The sequence below is a fragment of the Carcharodon carcharias genome, chromosome 19 (assembly GCF_017639515.1).
Source record: "Carcharodon carcharias isolate sCarCar2 chromosome 19, sCarCar2.pri, whole genome shotgun sequence".
NCBI lineage: Eukaryota > Metazoa > Chordata > Chondrichthyes > Lamniformes > Lamnidae > Carcharodon > Carcharodon carcharias.
This window is the reverse complement of record NC_054485.1, coordinates 17,673,940-17,689,417: the sequence shown is the minus strand read 5'-3', so window position 1 is coordinate 17,689,417 and position 15,478 is coordinate 17,673,940. Positions and strand designations below refer to the sequence as shown.

Below are 15,478 nucleotides of genomic sequence, written 5' to 3'. Positions count from 1 at the left end.
ACAATGTAGAGTCAGGAAGAGAAGCAATTTCTGGGGATGTTCTGGCTAAAATTGCATGGGTAAGCAGAACCAAACAAGGTCCAGTGTCACTGAGTTGAACAATGGAAGAAACCTGTCAAAGAAGGATGATGCAGTTTACTTTGCAGAAACAAAAAGAGTCTCAGAGGTGGCATGGAGGAAGATAGGAAAGAACTAGAGGATGGCGGGGGTGGGAAAGACTAATGCAAGCTTTTTTTATTGGGCAAAATGAAGGAGTTAAGCAAGAGGAAGCTGGACAGATGGTCTCAATCTTAGTGACAAAGAAACCCATGATCTCCTTGTACTTGTTGATGATGATGATGGAAAAGATATCCTTAGCAGCTTCATCAATGATGATTCCAGTGTGCAGTTTAATTTGCAATGAATCTGATGTTGAAACGAGTATTGCCAGACGATATCCAGGCTTGGGTTGACACATGGCATTTAACCTATGCATCTCATAAGTGTTGAACACAATGACCATTTCAACAAGACAAAACTCAATCGCCTCCCCAACCACCACTGCCAAGTTATCCACTGTAAACAATTTGGAAATCATTCCTGATTAGAAACTTAATTGCGTCAGCCATATCAATGCTATAAGGACAATGGGTGCTCTGAGAGATGTGGTTTGATGGATCAGAATGTAAAATTTCTCCACAATCTTTAAGGCATTAATCAGCAGTGTGATGGAATACTCACTGCTTGCTTGGATTGGTGCAGCTGCAACAACCACAATCTTAAATAGAATTTGATCCTATCAATGGGCTAAATACCCATTTCTCTGCCATCAGTTGACTGTGTTGCAACACATTTATTCTCCATGATGCACTTCTTCCTTTAGCTACACCAGCCAGAGCCTTAACCACCTTGGTCCCATTCTTCAGAACTCTCTCCCTGCTCTTCCCTCCTTTAAACAAGTTCTGAAAACGCATCAACTCAGCAGGTCTGACAGCATCTGTGGAGAGCAAGACAAGAGTTAACGTCTCGAGCCCGTATGACTCTTCCTCAGAACGATGAAGAGTCATAAGGGCTCGAAACTTTAACTCTGTCTTCCTCTGCACAGATGCTGTCAGACCTGCTGAGTTTTTTCCCGCTATTTTTGTTTTTGATTTCCAGCATCCGCACTATTCTGTTGTTATATTTCTGAAAACGCATTTTCAACTGACTTTTGAGCATTTCCATCAGCTCTCCCAAATGGCTAAAAATAAATCCGTTTTCTTCATCGTTTTAAGACATGCTTACTTCCTTTTCTGTGATGCTTCCTTTTCTAAGTTAAAGACTAGTTGAAATGTAAGTTTCTTTTCATTGTGTCGGGAGAAATACGGTTTAAGTGGCAATTGCAAGCATGATAGGTGAGCCAAATAACCGTTGCATGGCGTGTGGCATTTCCACTGCTTTATTAAGACCTATTTTACAAATCATATTTTAAAACGAATGCAGTTTCAAATGTTTAAAGGGATTTGCAAGTTTAAATGTCTCGAGGAAAGGGGCGGAGAATCACGCTGGGTGCAATATGACAAACATTGGGCTGCCAACCCAGTTGTATCTTTCCCACGCGGCTGTTGCAACCTTCAGAAAGCACGTGATTGCCCCCGCCGGGCCCCGCCCCTCCGTGCGCGCTTGCGTCACTTCCGCTGACATCACAGTCAACCGCCGCCGAGCCGACGACGACGAGGAGGAGGAGGGTGGTCTGCAGCCGACTGCGCTCGTCGTTATTTCCTCCCCTCCCCACACACCACCCCCCCTCCCCCCGCCCCCCCGTAACTGCGATCCGGGCGGGCCCGCCAGGTGAGTTTAACGCGGCCGTGACACTTCCCCCGTGTTGCGCTCGGTTGGTTCGGGGGCGGAATGAAGCTGGCCGGCCCCGGAGTGCGAGCCTTCGCCGTTGAGTGTGGGGCGGCGGCGTAGCTTCCTGGCCGCCCAGGCGCTGGCGGTAGGCCGCACAGCCAGCACCGGGCCGCGGGGCTTTAGATTGAAGTCATCCGCGGACAGGGACAGAATTTCCCCCCCCCAACGCCCCCCCTCCCCTTTACCAGCTGCGGCTGGGACGCTCTATGTTGGCGCCATTGGGCGAGGCGTTGACATAAGGTCTGTCTTTTGTTCGCTGGAGGGAGGCTTAAGGTTATAACCAACTGACAGAGGGAAAAAAACAACCCTTGCTTGGTTTAGAGGTAATGTCAGTTCTGTTATTCGCCTTCCTCGTGGTGACCCAAATTGTATCTCCTCTAGCGGACTTGCCATGTCCTCCTCACCGTCCCCCCCCCCCCCCCGCCAGCCCGCCATTTGCGCTGGGTGCAAAGAGGAGCTTCAGTGATTTGACACAGACTCCATGGACATTCGGCCCCTCCAGCCTGTTCCGCTCCTCACTTCGTCTGTCTGTCTGCCTTTGGGCCTGTAACTTTTGCCCCTGCCCAAGCACTCGTATAGCAGTTTTGAACTCTTCAATTGACCCCCCCACCCCCCTCCCCTCCCCAGCCTCAACAACTTTTAGGGGCTGAAAGTTCTATTTTTCCACTACCCTCTCTGTGAGTGAATGATATCACCACTGAATGGCCTACCTCCTATTATTTTTAAACTTTGGCACAATATTTTGGGCTCTCCCACCAGGGGGAATTGTTTCCTTGTCTGTCCTATTGACTCGGGCTGCCAAATCCCTGGGTCCAGATGGACGTCACCCCAAGGTCTTGAAAGAAGTGGCCAGTGTGATAGTTGTTGTATTGGTTCGAAATTTCCAAAATTCTGTAGATTTGGGCATGTTCCATTAGATTGGAAAATAACAAATGTTTATTCAAAATTGACCTAACATTTGTCATGGGGAAAATGGTTAGCTATTGAAGATGTTATAGCAGGGCACAGAAAAATTCAAGGTAATCAGGCAGAATCAACATGGTTTTGTGAAAGGGAAATCATGTTTAACCAATTTATTGGAGTTCTTTTGAAGGAGTCACATGCTGTGGATAAAGGGGATCCACCAGATGTACCTAAGTTTCCAGAAGGCATTTGATAAGGTGCCCCATCAAAGTTGATTGCGGGAAATAAAAGTTCATGGTGTAGGGGGTAACATACTGGCATGAACAGAAGATTGGCTAGCTAACAGGAAGCAAGAGTTGGCATAAATGGGTCTTTTTCTGGCTGGCAGGATGTGACGAGTGGTGTGCAACGGAGATCAGTGCTGGGGCCTCAACTTTTTACAATTTATAATAATGACTTGGATGAAGATACTGAAGGAATGGTTGTTGAATTTGCTGACGACACAAAGATGGGTAGAAAAGTAAATTGTGAAGAGGACATAGGTTAAGTAAGTGGGCAAAGATCTGGTAAATGGAGTATAATGTGGGCAAATGTGAAATTGTCCATTTTGGTAGGAAGAATAAAAAAGCTTTTCTAAATGGTGAGCGATTGCAGAGCTCTGAGATTCAGAGGGTTCTGGGTGTCCTTGTGCATGAATCACAAAAGGCTAATATGCAGATACAGCAAGTAATTAGGAAAGCTAATAGAATGTTATTGTTTATCATGAGGGGAATTGCTTACAAAAGCAGGGAGGTTATGCTTCATTTGTACAGGGCACTGGTGAGACCACATCTGGAATACTGTGTACACTTAGTCTCCTTATTTAAGGAAGGATATAAATGTGTTAGAAGCAGTTCAGAGAAGGTTTTCTAGACTAATACCAGGAATCAGCGAGTTGTCATATGAGGAAAGGTTGGACAGGTTAGGCTTGTTTAGAGTAAACATGGAGTTTAGAGTAAGAGGTGACTTAATTGAAACCTTCAGGATCTTGAGGGGTCTTGACAGGATGGATGTGGAAAGGGTGTTTCCTCTTGGGAGATTTTCTAGAACTAGGGTGTCAAGGTTTTAAATTAAAAGGTCATTGAAGACAGATGAGAAATTTTGAGTCATGAGTATGTGGAACTCTCTTCCTCAAAAGGCGGTGGAAGCAGAGTTCTAGAATATTTTTAAGGCAGAGCTTGATTAACAAGGTGAAAGGTTATTGGGTAGACAGGAATGTGGGGTTGAGACTGCAGTCGGATCAGCCATAATCTTATTGAATGGAGGAGCAGACTCAGGGCTGAGTGGTCTATTCCTAATTTGTATGTTCGCCTGGTTGCCTTAAATATCAAAATTAGATCACCCCTTATGTTCAAGAGAATACGAGCCAAGTCGATGCAACTTGTCCTCATAATTTAATCCCTTTTAGCTCTGGTATAAATCTGGTGAATCTGCACTGTACCTCCTTTGAGAGCAGTTTACCCTTCCTGCGGTACAGTGCTGAGAAATGAATGCGGAGCTCCACCTGAGGACTTAAAAAAGCTCTGTACAGCTGTAACATAGCTACTGTTCAAACTGCAAATTAGATTAATTGTCTGTTCAGTATTGAAGGAGCTGGAACATTCAAGGTATAAACAGTAATAAAGTCGTCTTCAGTGATATGTATTCTGTTGTCATTCTTCCAGAACCAGAGAAAAATATATTGCTAAAGGCTTTTTTTTAAGCATGAGACTTGTATATCATGATCCCAAGATGTCCCAAAATACTTGAGAAGTGTAACCACTGTTATACAAGAATTATTAAGAGTAGTAAGTTTCAACAAACAGCATTGAAATGAATGATTAGGTCATCTGTTTAGATGTTTTCTGAGGATAAATACTGGCTGTTGGATCGATCTTGTGCACCTAAGATGTCCCATATGAAAGATGTGTCCAGCATTTCTTCTTATTGAACTGTTCATTTTTAGATTATGTGCTTGTCTCCGGTGTAAGACGTAAGCTCTTGGACTTGGAAGTGAGTACCACCACTGAGTCAAGTTTCACACATTGTGTGTGTAAATACATCTCTGCCCAAAATTTGTACTTATATATGCTATTCTTTTCTTTTCTATTCTATTTTGTTGGGGGGGAAAGATTGTTTTATAGTTTTAGGGGATGATAAAATGACGAATTAGTTCTTCTGGGATAGTTGTGATGTACAAGCTTCATACTCCAGATGGCAAGTAATTGCAAAATAGAAACCTCTCCATTCCTGATCATATATTTGAAGCAGTGGTGTGTCTCTTTCTCAGCTGAGTTGTCATACAAATTAAATATCTTTGTGTAGATAAAATAAGCATGTTACATGATAGAAACAGGTCATCAGATCAGGTCCATCCTGTCTGCTGATTTTTTTTGATTGAGTATGTAACCTAATTCTATTTTTCCTTACACCACATGTACCTTAATAATCCTGTTACTCAACTGTTTAAGTAACTATCTAAGTTGACGACGATAACTTGTATTTATATATAATCTTTAATGTGGTATAATGTCCCAAAGTACTTCGCAGGAGTGTTAGCAGACTAAAATTTGACACCGAATCTTGGGAGATAGTAGGGCAGTTGACCAGAAGCTTGTTTAGAGGTAGGTTTTAAGGTCAGTCTTCAAGGAATAAAAAAAAGCAGATGTTGAGGGAGGAAATTCCAGAGCCTGGGGTCTTGGCAACTAAAGCCAGAGCTGCCACTAATGGAATGATTAAAATCTGGGATTTCAAGAGGCCTAAATTGGAGGAGCTACAAAAATTGTGTAGCTGAAGGAGATTAGAGATAGTGAGGCTGTGAAGGAATTTGAAAATGGGGTGAGAATTTTAAAACTGAGCCATTGTTTGACAGAGCCAGCGTGGGTCAGTGAGAACGGGTTGAATGGGACTTGGTGCAAGTTAGGACAACAGCAGCAGAGTTTGGGATTGTCAAGTTCAGAGGGTAAAATGTAGCAGGCAGACAAGGAGTGATTTGGAATAGTCAAGTCATTGGCTTGAGTTTCACTAGCAAATCAGAGGCAGAATGTTAGGGAGGTGGAAATGGGCAGTCCTGATGATTGTGGATGTGGGTCGGAACCTCATCTCAGTCGGATATGTCAGCAAGGCTGTGAATAGTATCTCAGTCTCTCATTGTTGCCAGGGAGAGGGATTGAGCTGGTGCTTGGGAGTGTAATTTGTGGCAGGGTTCCCAATATTTGGAGGAAATTTATACTTGTCCTACTCTGGATGTCAGACAAGTAGTCCCCCAATTCAAATGGTAGAAGGATGGTGGGGGGTTGTGGAGCAGCACTGTGTCATCAATATACATGTGAAAATTGAGCTTTTAGATGTTGGTGAGCAACAGAACGTCAGTGAGAATTGGGTGGTGACCAAGGGTAGGTCCTTGAGGGATGCCAGAGGTAACTATGCAGGAGTGGAAAGAGGAGCCCTTCAAGGTGATTTACTGGCTGCAACTGGATAGATGAGAGTGAAACAAGGTGAGAGTTTAGTCCCATCTTGCTGGAGAGGTATTGGAGGAGGGCAGTGTGGTTAGCTGACAGATCGAGAGGAGTGAAGAGGTAGGTATAGTTTGCCATTGTTCAGCTACAGTTCATGAATGAGAATCAGCTGCCTTCAAAAAAAGAATTGGATTGGGCACAGTCAATATTTCCCGAAAGGGAAAGGCAGAGCAAACAAATCCAAAGCTCCCTGGATGAATGAGGTGATAGAAATTAAGATAAATAAGAAAAGTGTGCTTGTGATAGGTGTCAGGTAGAAAATACAATTGAGAGCCAAGAGGAATACAGAAGGTTCAGAGGGGAGGTGAAATAGCATATTAGAGAAGCGAAGAAGCATTGAGAAAAGACTGCCTGCCAACATAAAGGGGAATCCCAAAGTTTTCTATAGGCATATAAATAGTAAAATGGTGGTAAAAGGAGTAGGGCCGATTATGGACCTCAAAGGGAATTTACACATGGACAATGGGGCCATGGCTGAGTTATTAAAGAATACTTCACATCCGTCTTTACCAAGAAGGTAGATGCTACCCAGTCCATGGTGACAGGCGAGGGAATGCTGTCACTAGAAGGGTTCAAAATTGATGAGGAAATGTTGAATAGATTGTCGGTACTTAAAGTTGACAAGGCACTGGGGCGGACTGGACAAGATGCATCCGAGGATATTGAAGGGAAAGTAGAAATTGCAGGGGCACTGGCCATGATTTTTCAGTCTTCCCTAGACTTGGGGGAGGTGCCAGAGGACTGGAGAATTGCAAACATTATGCCCTTGTTCAAAAAAGGTTGTAAGGATAAGCCCAATAATTGCAGACCAGTTAGTTTAACTTCAGTGGTGGGCAAGATTCTAGAAAGAATTATTCAGATGGAATTAGTCACATGGAAAAATATGGGTTGATAAGGAAGAGCCAGCATGGATTTCTAAAGGGGAAATCATGTTTAACTAACTTGCTGGAGTTTTTTGAAGAGGTAGTAGAAAAGGGCGTTGAGGGTAATGTTGGGACTTTCAAAAGGCACTTGATACAGTGCCACACAACAGAATTGCGAGAGAAATTTTTGCTCATGGAATAAAAGGGATAGTGGTGACGTGGATACAAAATTGGCTGAAAAATAGGAAGCAGAGAGTAGTGGTCAGTGGATATTTTTCGGGCTGGAGGAAGGTTTGTACTGGAGTTCCCCAGGGGTCAGTATTGGGGCCCTTGCTTTTCCTGATATAAATGATCTAGATCTTGGTGTGCAGGGGACAATTTCAATGTTTGTGTATGATATGATGCTTAGGAGTGTTGTAAACTGCGAGTACAGTGTAGAACTTCAAAAAAGCTTAGACAAGTTGGTGGAGTGGGCAGATAAGTGCCCGATGAAGTTCAATGCGGAGAAGTGTGAGGTGATGCATTTTGGTAGGAATAACATGGACAGACAATATAAAATAAGGGGTGAAATTTTGAAGTGGGTGCAGGAGTAGAAAGACCTGGGTCTATATGTGCATAGATCATTGAAGGTGGCAGGACAGGTGGAGAGAGCAGTTAATAAAGCATATAGTATCCTGGGCTTTATTAGTAGGGGCCTAGAGTACAAGATTGAGAAGGTTATGTTGAAGACACTTGTTAGATCTCAGCTGAAGTGTTGTGTACAGTTCTGGGCGCCACATTATAGGAAGGATGTGAACACGTTGGAGAGAGTGCAGAAGAGGTTTACAAGAATGTTTCCAGGGATGAGAAATGTCAGTGATAAAGATAGATTGGAGAGGTTGGGACTGTTCTCCTTGGGGTGAAGAAGGCTAAGAGGAGATTTGATAGAGATGCTCAAAATCATGAGTGGACTGACGGAGTAGATAGGGAGAAGCTGTTCCCACTCATAAAAGGATCAAGAACAAGAGGGCACAGATATAAAGTGATTTGCAAAAGAAGCTAATGTGACCTGAGAAAAAAACTTTTTCACATGAGTGGTTCGGGGCTGGAATGCACTGCCTGGAAGTGTGGTGAAGGGACATTCAATCGAGACATTCAAGAAGGCATTGGATGATTTGAATACAAACAATTTGCAGGGAAAAGGCAGGCCAGTGACGCTAGGTCATAATGCTCATTTGGAGAGCTGGTTCAGACACGATGGGCCAAATGGCCTCCCTCTGTGCTATTAAAATTGTCATTTGTAGTTTTGAGCTGTTTTGATTCTGTGGCTTAGTGAGGGGGGTGGGGGATGCTTGATTGGATGGATTCATATATGGAGTTTAGGTAAGGTGGCTATAAATTTGGGAAGTGACAGCAGGTTCAGGACTTGAAAGGGAAGGGAGGTTGGAAATGAACAGCAGTTTGCAAGGACAGGAACCTGGGTTTGGTTTTTTTTTTGAGAAGTATGGTGATGCGGGCAGATTTAAAGGAACTAGGGTCAGTATGGATGGTTAGCAGTTGAGTGGAAATAGAGCTGACAGAGCAGGTGGTTGGTCTCAAACAAGTTCAACATGGAGAGGGCATGAAGGAAGATGAGGAAGATTTAAATTTGCGTTAGGGCAGGGATGGGGCCTGGGGAAGCCTTGGAGAAAGTTTGGCCTGCTGTGTCGGGGCAAGGGAAGGAAACAACTGGATTACCTGATTGGATGGTCTCAAACCTAAGTGACAAAAGTCCGTGAGCTCCTTCCACTTGAGGATGAGGATGGAGGAGACAGGTGCCGGGGGGGCGGGCGGTGGGGTGGGGTGGTGGTTAAGATTTGCAGTAGAGAAATGATACCAGAAATGGTCCTGGAATACTTAGCAATTTTGGCAGAACCCAAGGACCCCATAGTGCTTTTGAGGTCCAGTCAGATCTGGCAATGAATAGCCAATCCAGTTGTCCACCATACCCACTCAAGTCTGTGCCCTTTTGAACTTGAGGGGAGTGGCGATGAACAGCCAGGATGAAGAAGAGTAGAGGTTTTAATGGGGGACTAGGACCTCAAAGGTGGAGGCGAGGATGTGATTTTAGAAAATCAGTAGCTTAATTCTCTTAATGGATTTTGTGACAATAGCTGTGACGGAAGAATCCGCTTTCTAATGTCCTTGGTACAATTTTTTAACCACCTAAGTTTTTTGTGATTTTAACTTTTGTTCTCTTACTGTTCATTGATCAATGGAAGTAATCTTAATTGCTCTTCATAATCTTGAATGCTTTATCAAGTCACTGGTATAAGAAAGTCTCAACTTTTATCCCTTCGTACTAAATTAACTAAATCCTGATAATTTCCTAGCTGCCCCCTTTCTCTTGCTTTTGTGTTATAAATAAGGTGCAGTAAACTGTATGTATTGCAGCTGTGGTTTAATACAAATTTGTCATGTTCTTGTGTACACAGAAATCCAAGGTTACTGTTTTTCATTGGTCTTATCTACTTGTACTGCCAGCTTTAAAATAACCCGTGTATCTGCACATCAAGGTCACTCTGCTACTCTATTTAAAATTTCACTATTTAGGATTAATTGGGTAATGGCAGCAATGTGGAATGATCTCTCATTGAAAGGTGAAATAGACTTGAGGGGCTGAATGGCTTTACTTTTTTACTTCCCCAATTTTATCAAGTTGATATTCTTTGCTCAGTCTTAACTCCAGATATTTCTGTTTATAGTAATAGCTACCCTAACACCCATTGTTCCGATTTGAGAAATTTCCTTTTACTTGCAGCATACTGAAATGGCTCTTCGGATGTCATTTGTGACTTTCCTATGTGATTGAAAGCAAAGTATCCCTCCTCGACCTGTTAGCAGCCTTTTACACAGTTGATCATATCGTCGTCCTCCAACGTCTCTCTGCAGTTGTCCAGTTGGGTGGGATGTTCCATTCATATTTATATAATTGTAGCCAGAGAATCACTTGCATTGGCTTCCTTTCCCACTCCTGCAGTTACCTCCAGCGTCCCTTAAAGATCTACCCTTGGCCCCCTCATTTTTCATGGCATCTCTGAAAATACGTCAGTTTCCCCATGTACGCTGATACCTAGTTCTACCGCACTACCACTCTCTTGACCATTGCACTGCCTCCAAAGTGTCAGGTTGTTTCACTTCAAGCACTGAATGAACAGCAATTTCCTCTAACGAAATGGGAAGATCAAAGCCACAGTATCTTTGCCTCTCTCAAACTCTGCTCCCTAGCTAACGACTTCATCCCTCTCCCTGGTAATTGTCTGAGGATAAACTGGGCTGCTCGCAACTTTGGTATTATATTTGACCCAGAGATGAGCTTCTGACGCATCCATGTCATCACTAGAACTGCCCCATTCCAACTCTGACGCTGTCTGACGTTGCCCTGCCTCATCTCATCTGGTGAAACCTTCAACAATGTTTTTGTTTCCTCTAGACTTCACTGTTCCAATACAGTCCTGGCCTGCCTCCCACATTCTATCCTCTAACCTTAATATCATCTAAAACTCTGCCCATATCTTAACTCACCCCAAGCCCTATTCATTCATCCACCCTTAAATCGAAAAATTCTCATTCTTATTTCAATCCTCCTTGTTCTTGACCCTCCCTATCCATAATCCCTAGCCTGCAACTCTGATATCTTACTCCTCCAGTTCTGGCACTTTGAGCATTTCCAATTTTGATTGAACCACCATTGGTTGCTCTGCATACAGCTGTCAAGGCCCTAAACTCTGGAATTCCCTCCCCTATACTTCTCTGCCTCTACCTCATTTATTTTATAATTCTCCTGCTTCGGAACAATTAAAGTAAATTCAAGGTGCTATTTTCTCTATCTGTGTATTACATTCTCCAAGTGGCATTATCTTTGCCATGAGCCTCTCAAATGGTATCATGTCATAGGTTAGTGCTTTTCCTTTTCTGGATAATTTTGTTCAAACTGTGCAGTTTAAATTGTTCCGCTTTTGGGCTGCAAAATTAATTGGTAAGGCAGACTGATAAGTACCCTTTTAATGAGGATAGTTATTCCATTAAGTTGAGGCCCTAACTTTCTAGGTGAGTTTATTTGGCAATTAATGCACAATTGCAGGAACTTAATGAACTCATGGAATTTGAGGGCAAGCTTCTCTTTCCATTGGTTAATGGCAGAGCAGTGCAAATTTTGCAGCAACTTGTGGAGAATTCTCAATTCGCACGCTTTTAACCAAGTTGCTGGGTGATTTGCACAATAATGGCAAGCGCCATTAAACTCATCATTTGGCAGAAAATTCCATGCCTGTTCATAGCTGGAGTTTGTCGGTGGTGCCATAGCTTTCATTTTTGTCCAAGCAGGATGCACTAAACTTTTTTTACTTTCAAATTTGAATTAACCTGTGGAACTGCTCTATTCAATACACAAGTGTTTTCCTTGTTACAGTAGTTGATTTGCACCCTTTTCATTTCTTTCTTGATTGGCACTCAGCTGCTGGTTACTGCACTGTGATGATTTGTTGTAAATTTGCTAGAATGCCTAACAGTGGTTCTGCTCAAACTCACAACCTTTTTATTTTTTTAATCAAGTCCTTATTTAGTGCAGTAGCTTTAATGTGACAGCTTGCTTCTGTTACCCGTGGTGGCTATCATTATCTAAGACGGTAACTGAAACTTAGGTTTTTTTGGCTAGATTTCCTGAGTTTCGTCATGGCTCGTGGACAGCAGAAGATACAAGCCCAGCAGAAGAATGCCAAGAGGCAAGCTGAAAAGAAGAAGGGAGGATCTGATCAAAAAGCAGCAGCAAAAGCAGCACTTGTGCACACATGTCCAGTCTGCAAGGTAAAGAAATAGGTCATCAAAGCAGTACTGCTGTAACATGTCTTTGAAAGTACCGATTGTGCTGTTTAGATCAACTGCTGTGAGCTGTTGTGTTCTAATTGTGTCAGACTTTTTTTTTTTAAGTTTGAGGCAGAGATTCCAGGCTAATTCCAAGAGTATGCGTTCCTCTTGGGAATAAGTAATTCCAATTTACACTGAACTAGTTGACTTTGTTTTAATTATTTTCATGGGTTGTCTATTTGATAACTTGCTATTACCATTAGCAATATAGAAATACAAGATCTTCACTAATGGCACAGCTGATTAAGATGGTACATTGCTGAGTTATACAGACCAGGGAGATCTCTGGTTTATACCTCTGTCCATACCAAGTTAAGTGATCACGAACAGGGATCAAGGGTTTTCAAATTGTTTCAGTGCTCCTGGATCATCAGGAGGCAAAACAGCCAAAGTTTCTGTTCCTAAAAGCTGATTGTGTGCATGTATGGATGCCAGTGGAAGGAAGCTTTGAAGCTAGGACATGGGAGGACATTGAATCTGCAGTGGAGCTCCTTGAGGTTAAGTAGCCAGCTTGCTTTTTGATAGCTTGCATACAGAATTGTCAGTGTTTATGCACGCATGTGGGGAAGTAGACTTATACGAGGCTATGAATGATGGCCACAACCTATGGATCTGTACCTTATCAAAGTACATGCCTTGATCAAAAAATTAAGGATCAAGCTGGAGAAAAATCACAGCTTTGACCCACAGTAGAGTGCCTTTATGTCTTTCAACTCTGGGTCTTGAGTTTAATTCCAACAAGCATTAGTTTTCCACCCTGGCTCAGATCAGTTAACCAACACAGGTTAGAGTTTCAATCGGGACTGCTCAGTATGTTTAAATGTCTCAATGCAGTGCAGTGATGCAGAGAGCCACTGGGTAATTCTCAGGTTATTGTGGGTTTTTTTTTTCAAAGTAACTAGGCACTGTGATAATTATCGTATCAGTTACTTATCGCAATGATACAATGGTCGTCTTTTCTTTCAGACACAGATGCCAGATCCTAAAACTTTCAAACAGCATTTTGAGAGTAAACACCCTAAATCTCCTTTGCCTCCTGAATTGGTTGATGTACAGGCATAAAAAGAAAGCAAAACTTGGATTTGGGTGAGAAACTTTTTTGATCATCTCTAAGTAGGCACATCAAGAAAATTGTGTACACAACAATAAGACAAAACTAGTCTAAGACCATTGACTAACATGATTGAATCCTTGGAGAATATGTTCACAATCCTTCTGAATATTATCATGAATGATGTATCATACTTCATTGTACAGAATTTGGTGCAGGCGAAAGTGCTTATTTCTCTGATCAAATTCTACATATAATGTGCCTTTTCAACATAACTTTTAAAATATTGCCTTCTAGCAGTTCGCTTCCCAGTGACATCTGTCTTCGATATATTGGAAGGGCCTGCATGTGATAGTTTGCAATGTGCCAGATATCTGAATCTTAAAGGCATTTGGAACCCAAAAGCTGCTTAAATCTAGCCCCTCCATGTGAACAGCTTTAGCAAAGAGATGTACTTACTGTGAGGCTGGTTGATCACTGGATATGAGAAAATTGTGATTTTTGGCACTCTTGGTTTGAAAGTTGAGGGGTAGAAAACAAATATTTTACCATGGATTCTGTTCATGCCAAGTCATTTGCGCTCTTTTGCTTCTTTAAATTCAGCTCCACCTTCAGTGATGGAGGCAATATATTCAAATTAAACAATTGAGCTTGTTTGATGAGCACACAACAGTGTTGATCAAAGTAGCCCATCCTGTTACTAAAGTAAATTTTATAAAATGAATATTCAAATGAACAATTACTGTTAAAAGTTAGGTTTTATAGATATTTGCTGGTGGGAAGTGCAAGTTTGATTTTATAACACCTTTTTTCTAACTTGTATTTTGTGATTACTTTCAGACTTGGAATTCTGTTGACATGATGCACTGAACCTACTACACAAGGCCTGGAAAAGATGAAGAATGTTTGATTCTTCAAACTTTTCACTTTCTACTTACTACTGAACTATCAATGTTTATTCCTTTCGTGTTTTGGGGACAAGGGAACATTGGAGTGAACATTTTTTTTCAGACATTACAAAGCTGCCAATTCTTCAAGTGAGCTGGGTGAGAATGTGGTACTGATCTAGTGATAGACAGTACTAACATTTGTTTCTCTTCATTCACTATGTTTAAGCGCTGGCATCATTGTGATACTTGTACTGTTGGAGACTATTGCAAAACTATGTGGAAGCATAAAATCTGTGGCTTATACTTACATTGGTTTTGCAGAAACCTCTATCAGTGAATGCTGTGTTGCTTTTACAAGTTTGGTTAGGTTAGTGTGCTGGCCTATCACTAATAAAATATCTTGACCTTGCTAAGCACAGGCCAGTCATCCACATTAGGATATGTATCCATTGTACAGCTTGTGTTCAGCACCTTCTTTGTAGAAGGGTTGTTGCAATATATTAAAAACGTTGTTCCCCTGTTGCAATCTTAACTTAAATAATAATTGCGATCAAACCATGAAGGATTCTGAAGATGACAATAGGGTCTTTCTCACTGGCCAAAAAGTGGATGTTTCCAGATGATTGTAGAACAGTTTAAACTCATAACCACTTCTCTCGTTTTAAAACCATTCATTTTATGAAGAGTGCTTGATTACCTGAAGATAACAGATTTCATCTGAGCTCCATGATTTTTCTATTGCAAATCATACTGTAGCATCCCTAACAGTTTAAAATACATTAATGTGGAGCAGACACGTGAAGAGACACTGTCTCTAATGTGTAAATGCTAATAAGCGGATGTGTCTGAGCTTTGCTGACTGTTTTCAAACTGTTGCTTTGTAGCTAACGATTGTAGAGTTAACATTGCAAAGCTGGCAGGTTGGTAGTAACATGTCTATTAACTAGTCTTGTTTTTTATGTCTAAAACTCGTTAAAGGGGTTTCTCAAATGTAGACGGAAGCTAATTCCGAAATTGACTTGAGAAAGTTCCTATTCGAAACCACAGTAACTAGGATTGCAATAGCTTGTGTATTTCACCTAGTTCTGCTCCTAATCCTTTGGCCCTTTTTCAAGTCTCTTTGCTCTGTAGCAACTTTGCATAATCATACACGTGCAGTATTTTGTGATTTATCTGGAGCTCATTGTAATTTCTTTAATAAATATCAGAAGCACATTTTCTTGTAAATGGAATGGCTCAGAATTCCTTATTCTTCTTGTGCTGAACTGAGTCTAGTATTCCTGCCAATGTGATGTATTGTTTCCTACAAAATGTAGCACTTGATTTTTCCATCATCAATAACATTTCTGGATTAAAGTGAACCTGTACTGTAAACCACTTGGTGTAGTCTAACACTGAGTCTCTTAACTGCTTGGTTTGAATGGAAATAGGATCAGCTATATAAATAAAGTGGGCAAATGAAAATATTTCTGCTATTTAGGT

General features: G+C 41.8%; 1 protein-coding gene across 1 annotated transcript; it reads left to right on the top strand.

The window, feature by feature from the left end:
* Window positions 1-1,686: 1,686 nt before the first annotated feature.
* On the top strand, window positions 1,687-15,223 carry zgc:91910 (uncharacterized protein LOC445276 homolog). The gene is made up of 4 exons (XM_041213751.1): window positions 1,687-1,809; window positions 11,847-11,995; window positions 13,022-13,141; window positions 13,947-15,223. The coding sequence occupies exons 2-3, from the start codon at window positions 11,864-11,866 to the stop codon at window positions 13,115-13,117; spliced, it is 228 nt and encodes a 75-aa protein (XP_041069685.1). The 5' UTR covers window positions 1,687-1,809; window positions 11,847-11,863; the 3' UTR covers window positions 13,118-13,141; window positions 13,947-15,223.
* Window positions 15,224-15,478: the final 255 nt, after the last annotated feature.

What these genes read in the sequence shown, in the direction of transcription:
- zgc:91910 (XM_041213751.1), top strand. Translation starts at nt 11,864, where the DNA reads ATGGCTCGTGGACAGCAGAAGATACAAGCCCAGCAGAAGAATGCCAAG. An exon ending in ACACATGTCCAGTCTGCAAG is followed by an intron (nt 11,996 to 13,021) that starts GTAAAGAAATAG and finishes CTTTTCTTTCAG; the next exon opens with ACACAGATGCCAGATCCTAA.